Raw genomic sequence first — 20667 nt, 5'->3', positions numbered from 1 at the left:
AAGTATCACATCACATTCATTCACAGATATCACTGTCTCATTCAATTTATTCCATACCAGTCTCACTTCATCTCAGCTTTGTCTCATTCAGAATATAATTAATATTGATATGATATGGGGTGGATCAGCTTTAATATTGCAAATACATTGTGGCTTCTATCAATGTAATTGTCTGCATAATTTCCAATCCCCCATATATATTTTTATGAATATATATATTATTTTAAATATATATATTTTTTAAAATATATTTTCATTCATTATTTTCACCTAATCCTACCACCCCTCCCCTAATTGGAGTAAATTAATGGACAACAACACTTATGCTTCTACTTCCAACTTATACATACTATACATTTTACGGACACAGTATATTTTACATTAGTTATCTTTTGTTTGTTTTTAGTCCTGTCCTTCAGCTACCATCAACCCCTCCAATCTGTCTCTGAAGACCATCCAGTTTTGATTTATATTTGCCATATATTTTTCAACTGTGCTGTGATGTTTCACAAAAGTTCTGAACCTATTTTACGGACACAGTATATTTTACAATAGTTATCTTGTTTGTTTGTGTTATTTTTAGTCCCACCCTTCTGCTCCCCTCAACCCCTCCCATCTAACTCTGAACATCATCCACTTTTGATTTCTATTTGCCATATATTTTTCAACTGTGCTGTGATGTTTCACAAATGTTCTGAACCTTTCTATTCTCATAGTTTCTGCAGATTGTAAATTAAAGATAAACATATTTGCTAAGAGTATTATTATATCATTTATCAATTGACTATGACTTTTCAGATCACCCAGCAGAGTTCTTCAGGTAAATGTTGCAATTCTTCAGCCATTCCTGAACCTGAGACCAAAAACAAGCTACATATGGACAGTACCAAAACAAATGATCTAATGATTCGGTCTCTTCATAGCAAAATCTGCAGAGCTGGGATGGTTGTATCCCCCATATATAAAACATTATATTGGTTGCAAGAATTTTGTATAATAATTTAAATTGAAAAACTAAGTTGTGTATCAGTTCATAAACCATATGCCATGGAATCGGTACTGTTACGGATACAGGTATCCTGTGTGTGTTTTTGTGTTTTTCCTCTCCTTCTGCCCTAATCACAGGTGTCCTTTATGTTCCTGATTGGTGGTCGTTGGGGTGTCCCACCTGTCCGACATCCATTTGGCTGCTGATTGCTGAGGTGGACCAATCAGTGGACATTCCTCTGTATTGCACCACCTGTTTCTGGTTTTTCACTTACACCTCCCATTGTTTTAAAAGCCAGTCAGTTGTGTTTGTTGGAAGAGACTATTTCCGCATGTGAGTATGGATACTGTGGTGTCCTGTGTTTTGTGTACTCACTCATTTGCTGGTTACTCTGTTTGGTAACTTTGTTGTGTGTTTCTGGGAAAAGGGGGATTTAAGCAAGTTGCCCATGGGCATACATTACCCGTAGGAAGAAAATAGTCTAAAAACACTAGTTAGACCTGAGCGGACCACCCACTGTAATTTTTGTATGATTAACAGTAGCTTAGCGGTTCTTGAGGCAGGCAAGATCAGTTTAGTTTTTTTTTACATTATTGTTTCATTTCTTGGGTCCTGCTCAGCCCTTTTTCCCAAACCTTTACCGTGTGTTCAAAATAAACATATTGTGTTTGACGGTAGTTTATGGTTGTCGGTGTAGTTTTTGTTCTCACTGTTTCCAAGTCATGATTCTAATTTGCATGAATTATGTTATGGGTCTCTGTTCCATCCACCCTAGACTTTTAAAGCCACGGGGTTCGTAACAGGTACATTGAATCTCTTCCCAACTATTTTACAATCTGTATGGCATAGCTGTACATTTTTTGGTCCTGAAATGAAACTGGTATACTTTTTATTTACTACAATTTTCTTTAACCATTTTGGTCTTTAATACAGGGCCGACAGACACGTTTCTTACTTCCTTCCACTTGCCTATTCCATTTTTGCAGTAATGCTGCAATTAGTTGGTTTTAATTTTGGATAGAGCAGACATTATCATATATTTTTGTTTGCTGCATGTGTGACAACCCAACCAGTCCTATTTAGGACTTCATTTACAAAGATTATACCGTTTTTAAAAACTTTCTTCCAAAAATAATGGTTTATTTTATCAGTTAGTATATGTGAGTTTAACTATAATATTTATTGTGATATTTGTTCTGTCTTTTCTGTTGGATTAACCAGAAATTACAACCAACCTTCTATGGCTTTTTTTTCTTTTTTTTAATGGTGATATTTTGGAGATGATTTCATTTTCAAATAACCGAAAGTAAGAGGTTGTAATCTGAATGAAGGTAAAAAGGCCATTCTTGAACACGGGGTGAGACATTCTTACTTATCTGCTAGAGAACCAGTTTGGATTTAGGTATACCTTTTGCATGACTGAAGCCTTTAGTGAGAGGTCTAATGCTTTAATATGTAATAATTTCTGCCCTCCGAATTCATATTCATTATATAAATATACACTGAACAAAAATATAAACACAACGTATAAAAAGTGTTGGTCCCATGTTTTATGAGTTGAATTAAAAGATCAGACATTTCCATACGCACAAAAAAAATATTTCTCAAATGTGTGCACAAATTTGTTTACATCCCTGTTAGTGAGCATTTCTCTTTTGCCAAGATAATCAATCCACCTGACAGGTGTGGCATATCAAGTAGCTGATTAAACAGCATGATCATTACACAGGTGCACCTTGTGCTGGGGACAATAAAAGGCCACTCTAAAATGTGCAGTTTTGTCTCAGTTGGTAGAGCATAGGGCTTGCAACGCCAGGGTTGTGGGTTCAATTCCCATGGGGGACCAGTACCGGAAAAAGTACAAAGATGTATCTACTCATTACTGTAAGTCGCTCTGGATAAGAGTGTCTGCTAAATGACTAAAATGTAAATGTAATGTCACACAACACAATGCCACAGATGTCTCAAGTTTTGATTTCAATTAGCATGAATGTACATCAGAGCTGTTGCCAAATAATTTAATGTTAATTTCTCTACCGTAAACATCCTGCAACATCGTTTTAGAGAATTTGGCAGTGCGTCCCACCGGCCTCACAACCGCAGACCACGTGTAACCACGCCAGCCCAGGACCTCCACATCCGGCTTCTTCACCTGTGGGATGGTCTGAGACCAGCCACCTAAACAGCTGATTAAACTGAGTATTATTTCTGTCTGTAATAAAGCCTTTTTCTGGGGAACAACTCATTCTAATTGGCTGGGCCTGGCTCCCCAGTGGGTGGGCCTAATGAATTTATTTCAATTGACTTATTTCCTTATATGAACTGTAACTCAGTAAAATTGTTGTATTTATATTTTTGTTAAGTATAATTTAAAAAAACAAGTTGTTAGGTGTAGGCAGGGCCATAAGCAAAAATATAAACTGGGATATGACTGAAGAGTTAAATCAGGGTGATTTTTCCACAAATAGACAGGTATTTTCCTTTCCATGGTAGCAAGATCTATTTTTGCTAACTTTCTATTAATATGTATTGTAGTGAGATTATTTATTTATTTCGGGATATGAATACCAAGTGTATCTACTTCACCGTCAGACCATTTTATTGGTAAACTACACGGTAATGTAAAAGTTGTATTTTTAGTGATCCAATATGTAATAGAGTACACTTATCATAATTCAGTTGTAATTCAGAGAGGTTAGAACAATTATCTTGATTCTCTATGAGGCTATGGAGGGATCCAAATTGTGGATTTAAAAGAAAACATGAATCATCAGCGTACAATGACACCTTTGTTTTTAAGCCCTGGATTTCTAGCCCCTTGATATTATTGTTTTATCTGATTTTAATAGCTAACATTTCGATGGCCATAATAAATAGATATGCCGATAGTGGACAACCTTGTTTTACTCCTCTTGACAGTTTAATAATTTCTGAGAAGTAGCCATTATTTACTATTTTACACCTAGGGGTTACTATACATAACTTTACCAAATGGTATAAGAGATTCTCCAAAATGGAAATATTCCAGGCATTTATATATAAATTCCAGTCACACATTATCAAAAGCCTTTTCAAAGTCAGCTATGAATACTAGGCCTGGTTGCCCAGATTTTTCATAGTGTTCTAGTGATTCCAGTACTTGTCTTATATTATTTCCAATGTATCATCCATGTAAAAAACCTGTCTGATTAGGATGAATAATATCGGACAATACCTTTTTTATTTTATGCACTATGCATTTTGCTAGTATTTTTGCGTCACAACACTGAAGTGTAAGGGTCCTCCAATTTTTTTAATGGACTGGATCTATATATTTACCACCAGAGTCCTGTTTCAATAATAGTGAAATCAGACCTACTTGTTGAGTATCTGATAATCTAAAATTTTTATAGGAGTGCTTAAAACATGCTAATAACGGTCCTCTGAGTACATAAAAAAAAGGTTTGATATACCTCAACTGTTATGCCATCCAGCCCTGGAGTTTTCCCGGACTTTCAGGATTTAATTGTATCAAAAAGTTCCTCATCTGTAATTTGGCTTTCACATGAGTCTTTCTGTACAGCTGTTAATTTTACATTATCAATAGAAAAATAATCCTTAAAATTCACTTCGGTTAATGGAGATGGAGGAAACTGTAATGAAAAAATATGCTTAAAGTACTTTGCTTCCTCTTTCAAAATATTGTTTGGTGAATCATGGGTGAATCAAGTTTTAGTAAATGATTTTTGTCAGAATTTTTTATTTTTTTTGGACTGGCTAGGCCACTCCAGGACCTTAATGTGCTTCTTCTTGAGCCACTCCTTTGTTGCCTTGGCCGTGTGTTTCGGGTCATTGTCATGCTGGAATACCCATCCACGACCCATTTTCAATGCCCTGGCTGAGGGAAGGAGGTTCTCACCCAAGATTTGACGGTACATGGCCCCGTCCATCGTCCCTTTGATGCGGTGAAGTTGATTTTGTACATTTGCCCACTGACAAAGACATTATCAGTCTATAATTTGAATGGTAGGTTTATTTGAACAGTGAGAGACAGAATAACAACAACAAAATCCAGAATACGCATGTTGATTTGCATTTTAATGAGGGAAATAAGTATTTGACCCCTCTGCAAAACATGACTTAGTACTTGGTGGCAAAACCCTTGTTGGCAATCACAGAGGTCAGACGTTTCTTGTAGTTGGCCACCAGGTTTGCACAATTCTCAGGAGGGATTTTGTCCCACTCCTCTTTGCAGATCTTCTCCAAGTCATTAAGGTTTCGAGGCTGACGTTTGGCAACTCGAACCTTCAGCTCCCTCCACAGATTTTCTATGGCATTAAGGTCTGGAGACTGGCTAGGCCACTCCAGGACCTTAATGTGCTTCTTCTTGAGCCACTCCTTTGTTGCCTTGGCCATGTGTTTTGGGTCATTGTCATGCTGGAATACCCATCCACTATCCATTTTCAATGCCCTGGCTGAGGGAAGGAGGTTCTCACCCAAGATTTGACGGTACATGGCCCCGTCCATCGTCTCTTTGATGCGGTGAAGTTGTCCTGTCCCCTTAGCACGGCGTAGTGTGTTACCAATTGTTTTCTTGGTGACTATGGTCCCAGCTGCCTTGAGATCATTGACAAGATCCTCCCATGTAGTTCTGGGCTGATTCCTCACCGTTCTCATGATCATTGCAACTCCACGAGGTGAGATCTTGCATTGGGCCCCAGGCCGAGGGAGATTTACAGTTATTTTGTGTTTCTTCCATTTGCGAATAATCGCACCAACTGTTGTCACCTTCTCACCAAGCTGCTTGGCGATGGTCTTGTAGCCCATTCCAGCCTTGTGTAGGTCTACAATCTTGTCCCTGACCTCCTTGGAGAGCTCTTTGGTCTTGGCCATGGTGGAGAGTTTAGAATCTGATTGATTGATTGCTTCTGTGGACAGGTGTCTTTTATACAGGTAACAAACTGAGATTAGGAGCGCTCCCTTTAAGAGTGTGCTCCTAATCTCAGCTCGTTACCTGTTTTTCTGGATTTTTTTGTTGTTATTCTGTCTCTCACTGTTCAAATAAACCTCCAATTAAAAGTATAGACTGATCATTTCTTTGTCAGTGGGCAAACGTACAAAATCAGCAGGGGATCAAATACTTTTTTCCCTCACTGTACATACACACACTCTCCCCACCCTTCCCCCACAAACAACAACAAGCTCAATGTTCAACAGTTGTTCCATCCCCGAGCCCAACTCAAGAGAAGACTTGATGTGCGAATGCATGTACAGTTGTAGCTGTTTGAGAAGGCATGCAAAATTGAGCAAGAATGGGGAGATTTGTTTAACCAATGTCAAATCCTAGCTGATGGAGCGCAGATACACCCCTTTCCCCTGAAACACACACACGCTGGTCCCCCGTTGTCACCATTTTCCCAAGCCTCTCTGCGCAGTCAGACCTTTTGATTATTTTGTGCCGCCAGGGCCACAATAATTTGACCCCTCTCCGATTGTCTGAGTTTGACCCCCTCCCCATGGGTTACTGCAGCTAGTGTTGCCAGCACTGCCTCTACATAGGTAGGGGTCTCCACCGGAATTCTCACCGGCTAAGTAAAAGGTTGTCAAGGTTCTCATTAGCAGCTTTGAGAAATTCCTTGTATATTATGCTCACCCACCCGGGGGCTTTGGCTTTGTTGGACCAACCCTGCCAGGCAGCCTCAGACTCTTGAGGGGGCAGTGCTGCTTTAGTGGGTCTCTGACCATGTTTATCTTTCTGTCTTGGCTGCCTATAGGCTACTTGCAGTAGGCCTATAAAACAGAGAAGGACTTCTCCTTAGTGTGTGGGTCACTCATGTGGGTGTCTAGGGTTTTGGGTTGGGGACCGTTCCATCATGATAGGACAATAAATAAATACATATTATATATTTGTAATTTATTTTAAAATGTATATCCCATATCTGCACAAAATTGAAAACTCTCTCTGTCACAACTCCTGCTCACAGACACATGGGGTCTGGCTTTTTCAACCATTTTCCTTTTTCACTCACTTAACTCACCACACTTTTCCAATCACAAAAACACACACCCCATCTTCCATCACAACCATTCTTCCCCCACATACCCACATACTGTGCCTTCTATGTCCTCTGTTGCTGTGTTTTTATCCCTACCATGTTGATTCCTACCTAACTTTGGACTTTTTAGTACTTTTGTGTTCCAGTTCCTTATATTTAAAGATGTATTATTTCTATAATTGTCCTTTCTTCTAATGCTGCATTTATCACAGTTTTGTCTCACTACATCTCAGCCCCCTTATTCAATCACATATAGTACCAGCCTCAGAACATCACAGCAATGTCTCATTCATTATATCACCGTCTCATTACATTTCAGCTCCGTCTCACTTCATACATTGCAATTCATATAAAATGGCATGCTCTTAAACCAAACTATTGTTTATCTTTAACCTCAATAAAACCTTGCTTTAGACTCTTCTTCTCACACACAGTCAACCACTCACCCCATGCTGTTTTTCCAATCCAATTTCAGGGACCTTGTTGTTCCATCTAAATAACGCTACAAACATGGTGCACATATTCCTCAGATCCATACTGTATCTGGGAGCCAGTTAGCATTCCGTGTGTATGAGTGGGCATTTGGAAAAAATGGGTCTTCGGCCTCTTTATGTAGGCCAGTGAGGAATAATGTGAGCCTGAGTGCTCCCGTGTTCAGAAAACGAGATGTTCCACCCTCTGTCCCTTCTATCCACTAACAAGGAGGGTCCTGTCTCTGTGTCGATCCCATCCCATGACTCCATTTCTGGCAGGGATAAAGGTTGGGAGTGTTGCCCTCTTCCCTCTGTCTCTATCCAACACCTACATTCCTCAAGGGCAGGGTGAATGCAGCATTTAATGCCATTGCTTGTAATTAGTTCATCAGTAATAGCCTTTAGCTCAATGCAGCACTATGGATGGAGTTTGAAAAAATACCCTAAATATGTTATAATTTTCCTCATACAAGACTTACATTTCTTACAGCTTACAAAATATCAGAACTAACTGCTCACTGCTTTTAACAAGCATGCATAACAAACTATAGAAATGTTGCTAAGATACCACCTAATCACAGTTATCTTTACAACAGTTACTTTGTTTTCATGGAGTACATGAAATTAGGCTATATGATATGTCATCTTTCCAGACAGACGTACAGTTCAGACAGGCAGGCAGGCAGACAGGCAGGCAGGCAGGCAAATGGAAGGCAAAGGGATGGAGGGACTGCCAGACAGACAATGTACACATGTAAAAGCACAAACACGTTCACACAGACATATATAGCTGGCCTACTGTCACACAGATAGGATAGGAGGCAGGCAGTAACATACCTGGCTTGTATGGTCCTTGTATAGCACTCTGTTCAATTATTATTCAAATGTTTTACTCCATTACTGTTATATGTGCCTCTAATCGTGACAGCCACAAATCATCTTAGAGACAGGAAAACAATCAGGTGCTTGCTCCTTCATGGATTGGGGTCACGCAGGTCCACCTCGTGGTGACCTCTTATTGCCTTATCTTGACCAAGATCCAAAAACACAGCCTGGTCACACAGTGCTTTCACTGTGTTTTCATTGTTGACCTTTTGGTGAACTCTGTCTGCCCTGGCTTTCACATCATGCGTCTATAGTGAATTCATAAGATCACTTACACACATGGGCAGTAGCTCATGAGGGAATTCCACCTTTAAAAAATGCATGGATAAGATTAAATCACACAAGTTTAAGTTCTTCACCTTAAGAGCACATGGTCGATGGTGGGTGCTGTGCCAGCCTCACAGCAGACACTGATTCCCCTCGTTAAAATGGAAAAGTCTGATGGGTTTAAATATAAGAATCTGCAGAATTAGTCTTACAGTTTTCTCGATTGCTTGAACACTGTGAAGGAAACTATTTGGGAAATATTGGATCCTTATTCAGAGATTAAGAATAGTCTCACCTCTATGAAATGTTTGATTACCATCTCATACCATTTACTCTTTTCCATAGAAAAAGTTGGCCTATTGATGGTTATAGCTAATATTTGTTTTAGGCATTATCTAATGAATGGTGAGATGACCTTCTAATTTGATGATTCATGATATTGTTTTGACAGAGTTAGCTCTTTTCATAACATGTATTTTAAGTTGTGATAGTGTTAGTTCATTTTGCAAAAGTGTGTTTGCAGTTTAGGTCTGTACAACAGTTGTTCGGATCCGCCTCGATTAGACGAAACCACAAACTTTCTGTAGGCCTACACCTCATTTACTTTTGTGGGGAGGCAATCCTTTGTGTGCCTGTTAAACTGGGTTTATTCCTGTTCATAGTTGTAAAATGTCAGATTTGTGCTTGTTAATGAAAGAACAGTGCTTTAGCGCTACATTAAAAAAAAAACTTGAGCATTACATCTACAGCTACCTCTGCCCTCAAACCAGAGGAGTTAGGACCCAATTAACATGGAACTCTAACAAAAAGCTTAATAACGTAATTCTACATCAACTACCTTGTGAAGTATTATGTTAATTGTCTACAATAACATACTTTATTTTTTATGCAGCTGAACAACTGAAGAGCTAGTTAACTTTTATCTCAAATGTACACTACATGCATTTGTTTTGTTTACAAAATTGTGGTTGAAAGCACACATCAGTGTTTTTGTTATGAAAATAAGTGACAATCGATGTTGCGTTCTTAATTAGACGACTACGGGAAAGGTATCTCAAACGCACCGGAATTTCTCCACTGTTCACAGCTTATGGGTTTCACTTCCATCTGACTGACGACATATGTCCCAAAGCTCATTAACACAACCTCATATTGCATTTGCTTTAATTGATTTTCTGGTTCTGTCATAATATTTATTGTTTAATGTCAGTGGGAGTGCCACAGTGCATTGCAACGTCCCAAATTGAATTCTGAATTTTTTTCCATGTCAGTTGTTTTATTTTTATTACTCATTAGTAACTCACAAATATCATTCTTTAATGCTGGATTTTTAAAATATACATACAATTATGGACGGAACTTTAATTTCACTGGAATTTCTACACACTCCATTTCAAATACTTGAATCGTTAGTACTCTACAATCATAACAATGAATCCAAATTAAATCATTTAAAAAAGAGCATAAACATCTTTCTCACACACTGTATGATGTTCATGTTCAGAGGAGCAAGTGCCATGAAGATATAAAATAAACTAGTGAATGTGTTTGGTTGGATGTGCTTTTATGAAATATTACATTTTCCATGCTTTGAAATCACCAACATTGCACAAAACGACAAGCTCTACTGTGGAGTATCAGACACCAACTGAGAAATGGTATGCAATTTGAGAAGAATTACTCAATAAACACTATTGTGTGAAGAAATACAATTTACAATTGTTATAATTATGTTGAAGTTGTCAATTCAAAGCCATTTAAAATCATGTGTCACTTGACCCTATAGGTTAAATGGGTATTATACGCTCTCTAAATTACTACGGCTACTTTTTAATTCGCCACATCCACCTGATGATATGCTTGTCACTGATAGGTCATATTATTAATGTCAGTTTGCATTGTAGCATTGTAGACCTACACAGCGTTCCACTTTCCTATACTACCTACAATGACAGAATAATATGTGACTTTTTCCCATTTTGCTTGGGTTTACTCAGTGGCAAGTCTCTGAATGATGTGTGTAATATCTTGAGCTCAACAGGAGTGAGTTAATTTATAGACATAAATCATTCGGGCCTAATCTCACACCTCGCTTAGCACATGCAGATGGGATCGGACCCTTGGAGCATGCATGCTTGTCACCGGTCTAATAGTTGGTAGGACATAATGCAGCAACAGCAGCCTTATTTTCCCTTCTCACACACTGAGAAGGCGATAGATATAAAATAAATGCAGTGCCGGCTTTCTGCAAATGGTTAACACTTCATTTTAAGTTTTAGAGAAAAGTGTTCACACCTGGCGTTGTTGTTGTTCATTGAAAAAAAACTTTAACATATGACAGTACCGTATACTGAATTTAAAGCTGACCTATCCACTGGGCACAGACATCAATTTAATGTCTAGTCCACGTTGGTTCAACATAATTTCATTGAATTTACGTGGAAACAACGTTGACTGAACCAGTGTGTGCCCAGTGGGTAGCTTCATATAACATTGATTCATTGTGGTGATAGACAGTATGAAATTGAGGTGGAATATCACCATGATATGTTGGTCATGGTTGAATAGGTTATGACAGTGTTTGGGTTGGGTTACCTTGTCTGGAGTCTGTATAGGTTGCCTTGGGTTTATCATGGGGTCACTATGGGGTTGTTCCATTTGATTTCAATAACTTATTGAACTTATATGGTAGAAGTGGTAATAAAGTTACTTTTTGGACCTGAATGTCAATACATTTAGGAGATAGAGGTGCTCAGAGTTTATCCATTCTGCATACCCCACCCTGCCGTGAGACGTCCATGTCTTCATCACTGGAAAAGATAAACGGTTGAGTTTTATATAATTTACAAGCTTACAACAGGGTTGTCAAAATACTGAATAATCTATTGATTATTAGGATGGCAGGTAGCCTAGTGGTTAAGAGCATTGGGCCGGTAACCTATAGGTTGCTGGTTCGAATCCCTGAGCCGACTAGGTGAAAGATATGCCGATGAACCCTTGAGCAAGATACTTCACTCTAATTGCTCCTCTGGATAAGAGCGTCTGCTAAAATGTAAATGTTGAAAAAAATGTTTTTAATACAAATTTGGTTATTTGTTACCTTTAAGGTAAATTATCAAAAGATGCGCAAACTCTTAATTTTTTTCATTTTCGCATGTTGTACATTATTTATAAAGAGTGATACCAGGAGAAAATCGGACCTCTCTGAAATGAAAATGGATGGCCCTCCCTTCAATCAAATATATTTTTACCCGAGCCTCCCTGACCCCTTGAAAAAAAACAAGTGACCGTTCTCTATACCCAAAATAATAATTAAAACATAAAGTGGATAGCAGAGAACATGCCTACCATTTACCCTCACTCCTAGGACAGACCAGAGCTTTAGAGAGGCCTATGCAGTTTTAGAAACTGTTCTTCGTTTTGTACGCATTACATGGCAAAGTAGCCAGAAGTTTGTGGATTCGCAGACCACATCAGACAAGGGTAGGCGTGAAAAGATCTCCATTATAATAAAAGCACTGCATGAATCTATCATCTTATTTGCAGTCTGAGAAAAAAAAACATTTTATAAACGTATTTCATGCATTTTACATGACTGGAGACAAGCAGAATATTTTTTAAATACCACAACAGAGCATGACAACGAATGGGCGCATGCTGCAGCACCGGAGACATTTTGATTTCTATTCATAGTCTAAGTTTGGAACAGTGCTAAAGTTGTCTATCGACTGTAAAAATGGAGTGCAACAGAACCAGAACAAACTGAAGTATCATCAATTAATTTTTTTTTTTTTTTTACACAGCAGCTGCATATCATCAGGTAGGCCTGTATGCACTTGTAACTTTTTTTCATTTGGAAAACTATCATTTTCTAATTTATTCTATGATATTGTTGTTACAAAATAGACTTGTGTTGACTGTGATTAGGACATGGGAATATACAGTAAAAGCATCTTCTAAGCTAAATTAACAAACTAGGCATGCATAGCTCACCGCATGATCCTCAAACCAAAGACTGCAAACTTGTGTTTCTAAAAGTGAATTCAAAGGCACTGTAATGACTGTATAGCCTAATAAAGCATTTTCGTTTCATTATTATTTAGTTGTAAGTCATAATGCGAAATGTATAGGCATGTTGTTTGTGCTGTTGTTGATGTGTTGTTGAGATGCTGAGTGCTCCTGCGAGCTTTTAGCGTGTCACAAATGCATCACAATTTATTTATTAAATGCCAGACTGAAAAAAAAGAAATCTTAAGCTAACAAGGTGTAGGCCTATGCTTTTATAAATTTTCTTTAACAAAAGCCACAATACCCCCACATACCCCTTCAATTCGAGCCCTGGTTTTAACTTAACACACCAAGCCCTTCACTGACACCAAGATAGTTAAGGAGTGTATGGTTAGTAGACTATAATTTTATCTGTCAAACAGGTAGACCTACCTCTTATTTATTGAATAGGAAGAAATACACTCCAACACAAAGCTCTCTTGTTGTTAGTAGCCTAAAGTCAAATTAAAATGAAGACTGTTTAAATGAATTAGACAACTTTCAGCACCTATGCGCTGTCCATCTCTGCGGCTGACGCTTTATAGTAATGTAAGTTATGTAAATTACTCGATTATGGCTTATTGTGAGGTCAATAACTCTGATAAATAGCTTCATTATAAGAAACTAAACATATTGTTTTAAACCAATTATAGCAGTAGCAAGCTTACCTTCGGTCCTCCTTCTCATCTTCGCGCTCTCCCTTTCAAACTGAACAGGACATCAGTTGGCCTAGTCCGCACGCACAGATATTGCATTTGTTGGACCAAAAAATATTTTCGTAAGAAGCCTTTGACTCGCCTCCTGAAGTGCCACCGTACACAGCACATGCATTGGTTAGGCAGCACAAAAGGGTTTACATCAGCAAGAGCAGGACAGGCCAAGGCTCCATGATTGTGATAGCCTATCCATTGCAGAGTGTAATGCAGTGTAGCCTAGTTTTATATAAACTGAAAAACCCAGCAGCGTTGCAGTATTTGTCAATGCAAATAGTCCGGGTGGGCATTTGATTAATTGTTCAGCAGTCTTATGGCTTGGGGGTAGAAGCTGTTAAGGAGCCTTTTGGACCTAGACTTGGCGCTCCGGAAACGCTTGCCATGTGGTATCAGAGAGAACAGTCTATGACTTGGGTGACTGGAGTCTTTGACAATTTTATGGGCCTTCCTCTGACACCGCCTAGTATATAGGTCCTGGATGGCAGGAAGCTTGGCCGCAGTGATGTACTGGGCCATACGCACTACCCTCTGCAACGCCTTACGATTAGATGCAGAGCAGTTGCCATACCAGGCGGTGATGCAACCAGTCAGGGTGCTGTTGATGGTGTAGCTGTATAACTTTTTGAGGATCTGGGGACCCATGCCAAATCTTTTCAGTCTCCTGTGGGAGAAAAGGTGTTGTCGTGCCCTCTTCACGACTGTCTTGGTGTGTTTGGACCATGATAGTTTGTTGGTGATGTGGACACCAAGGAACTTGAAACTCTCAACCCGCTCCACTACAGCCTCGTCGATGTGAATGGGGGCGTGTTCGGCCCGCCTTTTCCTGAGGTCCACGATCAGCTCCTTTGTCTTGCTCACTTTGAGGGAGAGGTTGTTCTCCTGGCAACACACTGCCAGGTCTCTGACCTCCTCCCTATAGGCTGTCTCATCGTTGTCTGTTATCAGGCCTACCACTGTTGTGTCATCAGCAAACTTAATGATGGTGTTGGAGTCGTGCTTGAACACGCAGTCGTGGGTGAATAGGGAGTAGAGGAGGGGACTAAGCATGCACCCCTGAGGGACCCCCGTGTTGAGGAACAGCGTGGCAGATGTGTTGTTGCCTACCCTTACCACCTGGGGGCGGCCCGTCAGGAAGTCTAGGAGGTGTTTAGTCCGGGATCTTAGCTTAGTGATGACTATTGTGGGCACTATGGTGCTGAATGCTGAGCTGGAGTCAATGAACAGCATTCTCACATAGGTATTCCTTTTGTCCAGGTGGGAAAGGGCAGTGTGGAGTGCGATTGAGATTGCATCATCTGTGGATCTATTGGGGCGGTATGCAAATTGGAGTGGGTTTAGGGCTTCCAGGATGATGGGGTTGATGTGAGCCATGACCAGCCTTTCAAAGCACTTAATGTCTACTGACGTGAGTGCTATGGGCGGTAGTCATTTAGGAAGGTTACCTTCACTTTCTTGGGCACAGGGACTATTGTGGTCTGCTTGAAACATGTTGGTATTACAGACTCGATCAGGGAAACTTGAAAATGTCAGTGAAGACACTTGCCAGTTGGTCCGCGCATGCTCGGAGTATACGTTCTGGTAATCCGTCTGGCCCTGCGGCCTTGTGAATGTTGACCTGTTTAAAAGGTCTTGCTCACATCGGCTACGGAGAGTGTGATCACACAGTCATTCGGAACAGCTGGTGCTCTCATGCATGCTTCAGTGTTGCTTGCCTCGAAGTAGGCTGGTAGGCTCGCATCACTGGGCAGCTCGCGGCTGGGTTTCACTTTGTAGTCTGTAATAGTTTGCAAGCCCTGCCAATGCGATGAGCGTCAGAGCCGGTGTAGTAGGATTCAATCTTAGTCCTGTATTGATGCTTTGCCTGTTTGATGGTTCATCTGAGGGCATAGCGGGATTTTTTATAAGCATCTGGATTAGTGTCCCGCTCCTTGAAAACAGCAGCTCTAGGCTTTAGCTCGGTGCGGATGTTGCCTGTAATCCATGGCTTCTGGTTGGGATATGTACGTGCGGTCACCGTGGGGAAGACGTCGTCGATGAACTTATTGATTAAGCCGGTGACTGAGGTGGTATATTCCTCAATGCCATTGGATGAATCCCAGAATATATTCCTGTCTGTGCTAGCAAAACAGTCCTGTAGCATAGCATTCGCGTCATCTGACCACTTCCGTATTGAGCGAGTCACTGGTACTTCCTGCTTTAGTTTTTGCTTGTAAGCAGGAGGATAGAATTATGGTCAGATTTGCCAAATGGAGGGTGAGGGAGAGCTTTGTACACGTCTCTGTGTGTGGAGTAAAGGTGGTCTAGAGTTTTTTTCCCTCTGGTTGCTCATGTGACATGCTGGTAGAAATGATGTAAAACTGATTTAAGTTTACCTGCATTAAACTACCCGGCCACTAGCAGCGCCGCTTCTGGATGAGCATTTTCTTGTTTGCTTATGGCCTTATACAGCTCGTTTAGTGCGGTCTTAGTGCCAGCGTCGGTTTGTGGTGGCAAATAGACGGCTACAAAAAATATAGATGAAAACTCTCTCAGGCAAGCAATACCTCGAGAATACCGTAATATTATACATCGCGTACCAGCTGTTGTTGACAAATAGATACACACCAACCACCCCTCGTCTTACCGGACGTAGCTGTTCTGTCCTGCCGATGCGCGGAAAACCCAGCCAACTGTATATTATCCATGTCGTCATTCAGCCACGACTCGGTGAAACATAAGATATTACAGTTGTTAACGTCCCGTTGGTAGGATAGTCTCGAACGGAGCTCATCCAGTTTATTCTCCAATGATTGCACGTTGGCCAATAGAACAGATGGTAGAGGCGGGTTGCCCACTCGCCGACGAATTCTCACAAGTCACCCTGATCTGCATCCCCTGTATTTCCTTATTTTCTTCATGCGAATGACAGGGATTTAGGCTTTGTCCGGGAGCAACATTATATCCTTCGCGTCAGACTCATTAAAGACACACTCTTTGTCCAGTTCGAGGTGAGTAATCGCTGTTCTGATATTCAGAAGCTCTTTTCGGTCATAAGAGACGGTAGCGTCAACATTATATACAAAATAAGTTACAAACAACGTGAAAAAATACGCACAAAATATCACAATTGGTTAGGAGCCCGTAAAACGGCAGCTATCCCCTACGGCGCCATTCTTCCATTATTTTACACCTGAAATTCCTGAAACATACCATTAAATGTCATGGAGGGAAAAAAGTATTTGATCCCCTGCTGATTTTGTACGTTTGCCCACTGACAAAGAAATGATCAGTCTATAATTTTAATGGTAGGTTTATTTGAACAGTGAGAGACATAATAACAACAAGAAAATCCAAAAGAACGCATGTCAAAAATGTTATGAATTGATTTGCATTTTAATGAGGGAAATAATTATTTGACCCCTCTGCAAAACATGACTTAGTACTTGGTGGCAAAACCCTTGTTGGCAATCACAGAGGACAGACGTTTCTTGTAGTTGGCCACCAGGTTTGCACACATCTCAGGAGGGATTTTGTCCCACTCCTCTTTGCAGATCTTCTCCAAGTCATTAAGGTTATTGAGGCTGACGTTTGGCAACTCAAACCTTCAGCTCCCTCCACAGATTTTCTATGGGATTAAGGTCTGGAGACTGGCTAGGCCACTCCAGGACCTTAATGTGCTTCTTCTTGAGCCACTCCTTTGTTGCCTTGGCCGTGTGTTTTGGGTCATTGTCATGCTGGAATACCCATCCACAACCCATTTTCAATGCCCTGGCTGAGGGAAGGAGGTTCTCACCCAAGATTTGACGGTACATGGCCCCGTTCATCGTCCCTTTGATGCGGTGAAGTTGTCCTGTCCCCTTAGCAGAAAAACACCCCCAAAGCATAATGTTTCCACCTCCATGTTTGATGGTGGGGATGGTGTTCTTGGGGTCATAGGCAGCATTCCTGGCAAACTTCAGACGGCCCTGTATATGTGCTTTCTTGAGCAGGGGGACCTTGCGGGCGCTGCAGGATTTCAGTCCTTCACGGCGTAGTGTGTTACCAATTGTTTTCTTGGTGACTATGGTCCCAGCTGCCTTGAGATCATTGACAAGATCCTCCCGTGTAGTTCTGGGCTGATTCCTCACCGTTCTCATGATCATTGCAACTCCACAAGGTGAGATCTTGCATGGAGCCCCAGGCCGAGGGAGATTGACAGGTCTTTTGTGTTTCTTCCATTTGCGAATAATCACACCAACTGTTGTCACCTTCTCACCAAGCTACTTGGCGATGGTCTTGTAGCACATTCCAGCCTTGTTTAGGTCTACAATCTTGTCCCTGACATCCTTGGAGAGCTCTTTGGTCTTGGCCATGGTGGAGAGTTTGGAATCTGATTGATTGATTGCTTCTGTGGACAGGTGTCTTTTATACAGGTAACAAACTGAGATTAGGAGCGCTCCCTTTAAGAGTGTGCTCCTAATCTCAGCTCGTTACCTGTATAAAAGACACCTGGGAGCCAGAAATCTTTCTGAATGAGAGGGGGGTCAAATACTTATTTCCCTCATTAAAATGCAAATCAATTTATAACATTTTTGACATGCGTTTTTCTGGATTTTTTTGTTGTTATTCTGTCTCTCACTGTTCAAATAAACCTACCATTAAAATTATAGACAGATAATTTCTTTGTCAGTGGGCAAACGTACAAAATCAGCAGGAGATCAAATACTTTTTTCCCTCACTGTAAGCTTGTTGTGGGTTGGCATGGTGTTTAGGGGGTTGGTGAGGTGTGGTTTGAGTTGCCATATTGTCATCTATAAGTTACAGTTGTAATTCCCTCACACTTAAGGGAAGGGAAACAATTGAACTGCTTTGTATAGGGGAGACATTTCCCCCCTGGCTTTGGTTACATATATGCTGCATGACTCCCTAAGGTGGTGTGGGTGGATATGAAGTTGTGTTACAGTACCTGATGAAGTGTTGTTGCAGTGACACCATCTGCTAATGTCCTTGCTGAGCCTCGTCCCTCTCCTCTCTCCACGCCCAGATGTTGTTTGTTCTCCAGCTAGGCTTTCAGATCGCTCAGGCTGTAAGAGGAATTAATACTGGTAAGTACCATAAATAAATATTATTGTTTCTCTCAATCTTGCATGATATCATAATCATTTAATACAATAAAAAGATAGCAGGCTACATGTGTTAACTTTTTTCACCAACATAAGAAAAAAGTAAAATGGCATGTTACTGTAGATAAACTCCAAAAATATGTGTAAAAGCCCCATAGTTGACAGGTATGATTACATCCCAACTCATGACATTTGGAAAAATGCCTTTAGGGAGGATGCAGATGTGGCCATATCTTAAAATAAGAGTTGTATCTGCCAGCTAAATTAGTCTGGCAAAGCACCATTTTATTGGAAAAACATATCTAGGTTCCAAAAAGAGTATTCCGGCTGTCCCCATAGGAGAACCCTTTTCGGTTCCAGGTAGAAATATTTTGGGTTCCATGGACAGCCGAAAAAACGTTTTAAGTTCTAGATAGCACCTTTTTTTCCAAAGAGTGTACCAACCAAACTATTTCCTGTGAAAATAACTGTGCAGAGCGGATAATAAGTTACAAGACAAATCACTGATAAATGACGCTTTTCGTAACCATAATTAATTCAACATTTGTTTTTAAAGAATAGGCCTAATTTGTATGCGATTCATTCCACCTGAAGTTGGCTACAATATTTGTCCTTATATACAGTGGGGAGAACAAGTATTTGATACACTGCCGATTTTGCAGGTTTTCCTACTTACAAAGCATGTAGAGGTCTGTAATTTTTATCATAGGTACACTTCAACAGTGAGAGACGGAATCTAAAACAAAAATCCAGAAAATCACATTGTATGATTTTTAAGTAATTAATTTGCATTTTATTGCATGACATAAGTATTTGATCACCTACCAACCAGTAAGAATTCCGTCTCTCACAGACCTGTTAGTTTTTCTTTAAGAAGCCCTCCTGTTCTCCACTCATTACCTGTATTAATTGCACCTGTTTGAACTCGTTACCTGTATAAAAGACACCTGTCCACACACTCAATCAAACAGACTTCAACCTCTCCACAATGGCCAATACCAGAGAGCTGTGTAAGAACATCAGGGATAAAATTGTAGACCTGCACAAGGCTGGGATGGGCAACAGGACAATAGGCAAGCAGCTTGGTGAGAATGCAACAACTGTTGGCGTAATTATTAGAAAATGGAAGAAGTTCAAGATGACGGTCAATCACACTTGGTCTGTGGCTCCATGCAAGATCTCACCTCGTAGGGCATCAATGATCATGAGGAAGGTGAGGGATCAGCCCAGAACTACACAGCAGGATCTGGTCAATGACCTGAAGAGAGCTGGGACCACAGTCTCAAAGAAAACCATTAGTAACACACTACGCCGTCATGGATTAAAATCCTGCAGCGCACGCAAGGTCCCCCTGCTCAAGCCAGCACATGTCCAGGCCCGTCTCAAGTTTGCCAATGACCATCTGGATGATCCAGAGGAGGAATAGAAGAAGGTCATGTGGTCTGATGAGACAAAAATAGAGCTTTTTGGTCTAAACTCCACTCGCCGTGTTTGGAGGAAGAAGAAGGATGAGTACAACCCCAAGAACACCATCCCAACCGTGAAGCATGGAGGTGGAAACATCATTCTTTGGGGATGCTTTTCTGCAAAGGGGACAGGACGACTGCACCGTATTGAGGGGAGGATGGATGGGGCCATGTATCGCGAGATCTTGGCCAACAACCTCCTTCCCTCAGTAAGAGCATTGAAGATGGGTCGTGGCTTGGTCTTCCAGCATATGACAACGACCCGAAACACACAGCCAGGGGAACTAAGGAGTGGCTCCGTAAGAAGCATCTCAAGGTCCTGGAGTGGCCTAGCCAGTCTCCAGACCTGAACCCAATAGAACATCTTTGGAGGGAGCTGAAAGTCCGTATTGCCCAGCGACAGCCCCAAAACCTGAAGGATCTGGAGAAGGTCTGTATGGAGGAGTGGGCTAAAATCCCTGCTGCAGTGTGTGCAAACCTGGTCAAGACCTACAGGAAACGTATGATCTCTGTAATTGCAAACAAAGGTTTCTGTACCAAATATTAAGTTCTGCTTTTCTGATGTATCAAATACTTATGTCATGCAATAAAATGCAAATTAATTACTTAAAAATCATACAATGTGATTTTCTGGATTTTTGTTTTAGATTCCGTCTCTCACAGTTGAAGTGTACCTATGATAACAATTACAGACCTCTACATGCTTTGTAAG

General features: G+C 40.6%; 1 protein-coding gene across 1 annotated transcript in view; it reads right to left on the bottom strand.

Moving 5' to 3' along the window:
* The window catches only part of LOC311128743 (nck-associated protein 5-like), a gene marked incomplete at both ends in the record, with an annotated part of 114858 nt that extends 96497 nt beyond the window's left edge, over nucleotides 1–18361 (bottom strand). The window contains one exon of the mRNA XM_084160993.1: nucleotides 18333–18361. Coding sequence (XP_084017119.1) covers nucleotides 18333–18361 — 29 coding nt within the window. The remainder of the gene's footprint in view (nucleotides 1–18332) is intronic.
* Nucleotides 18362–20667: the final 2306 nt, after the last annotated feature.

The sequence above is a fragment of the Coregonus lavaretus genome (assembly GCF_964263955.1).
Source record: "Coregonus lavaretus genome assembly, chromosome: 5".
NCBI lineage: Eukaryota > Metazoa > Chordata > Actinopteri > Salmoniformes > Salmonidae > Coregonus > Coregonus lavaretus.
The sequence above is the reverse complement of the archived record's forward strand: the minus strand, read 5'-3'. Positions and strand labels throughout refer to the sequence as shown.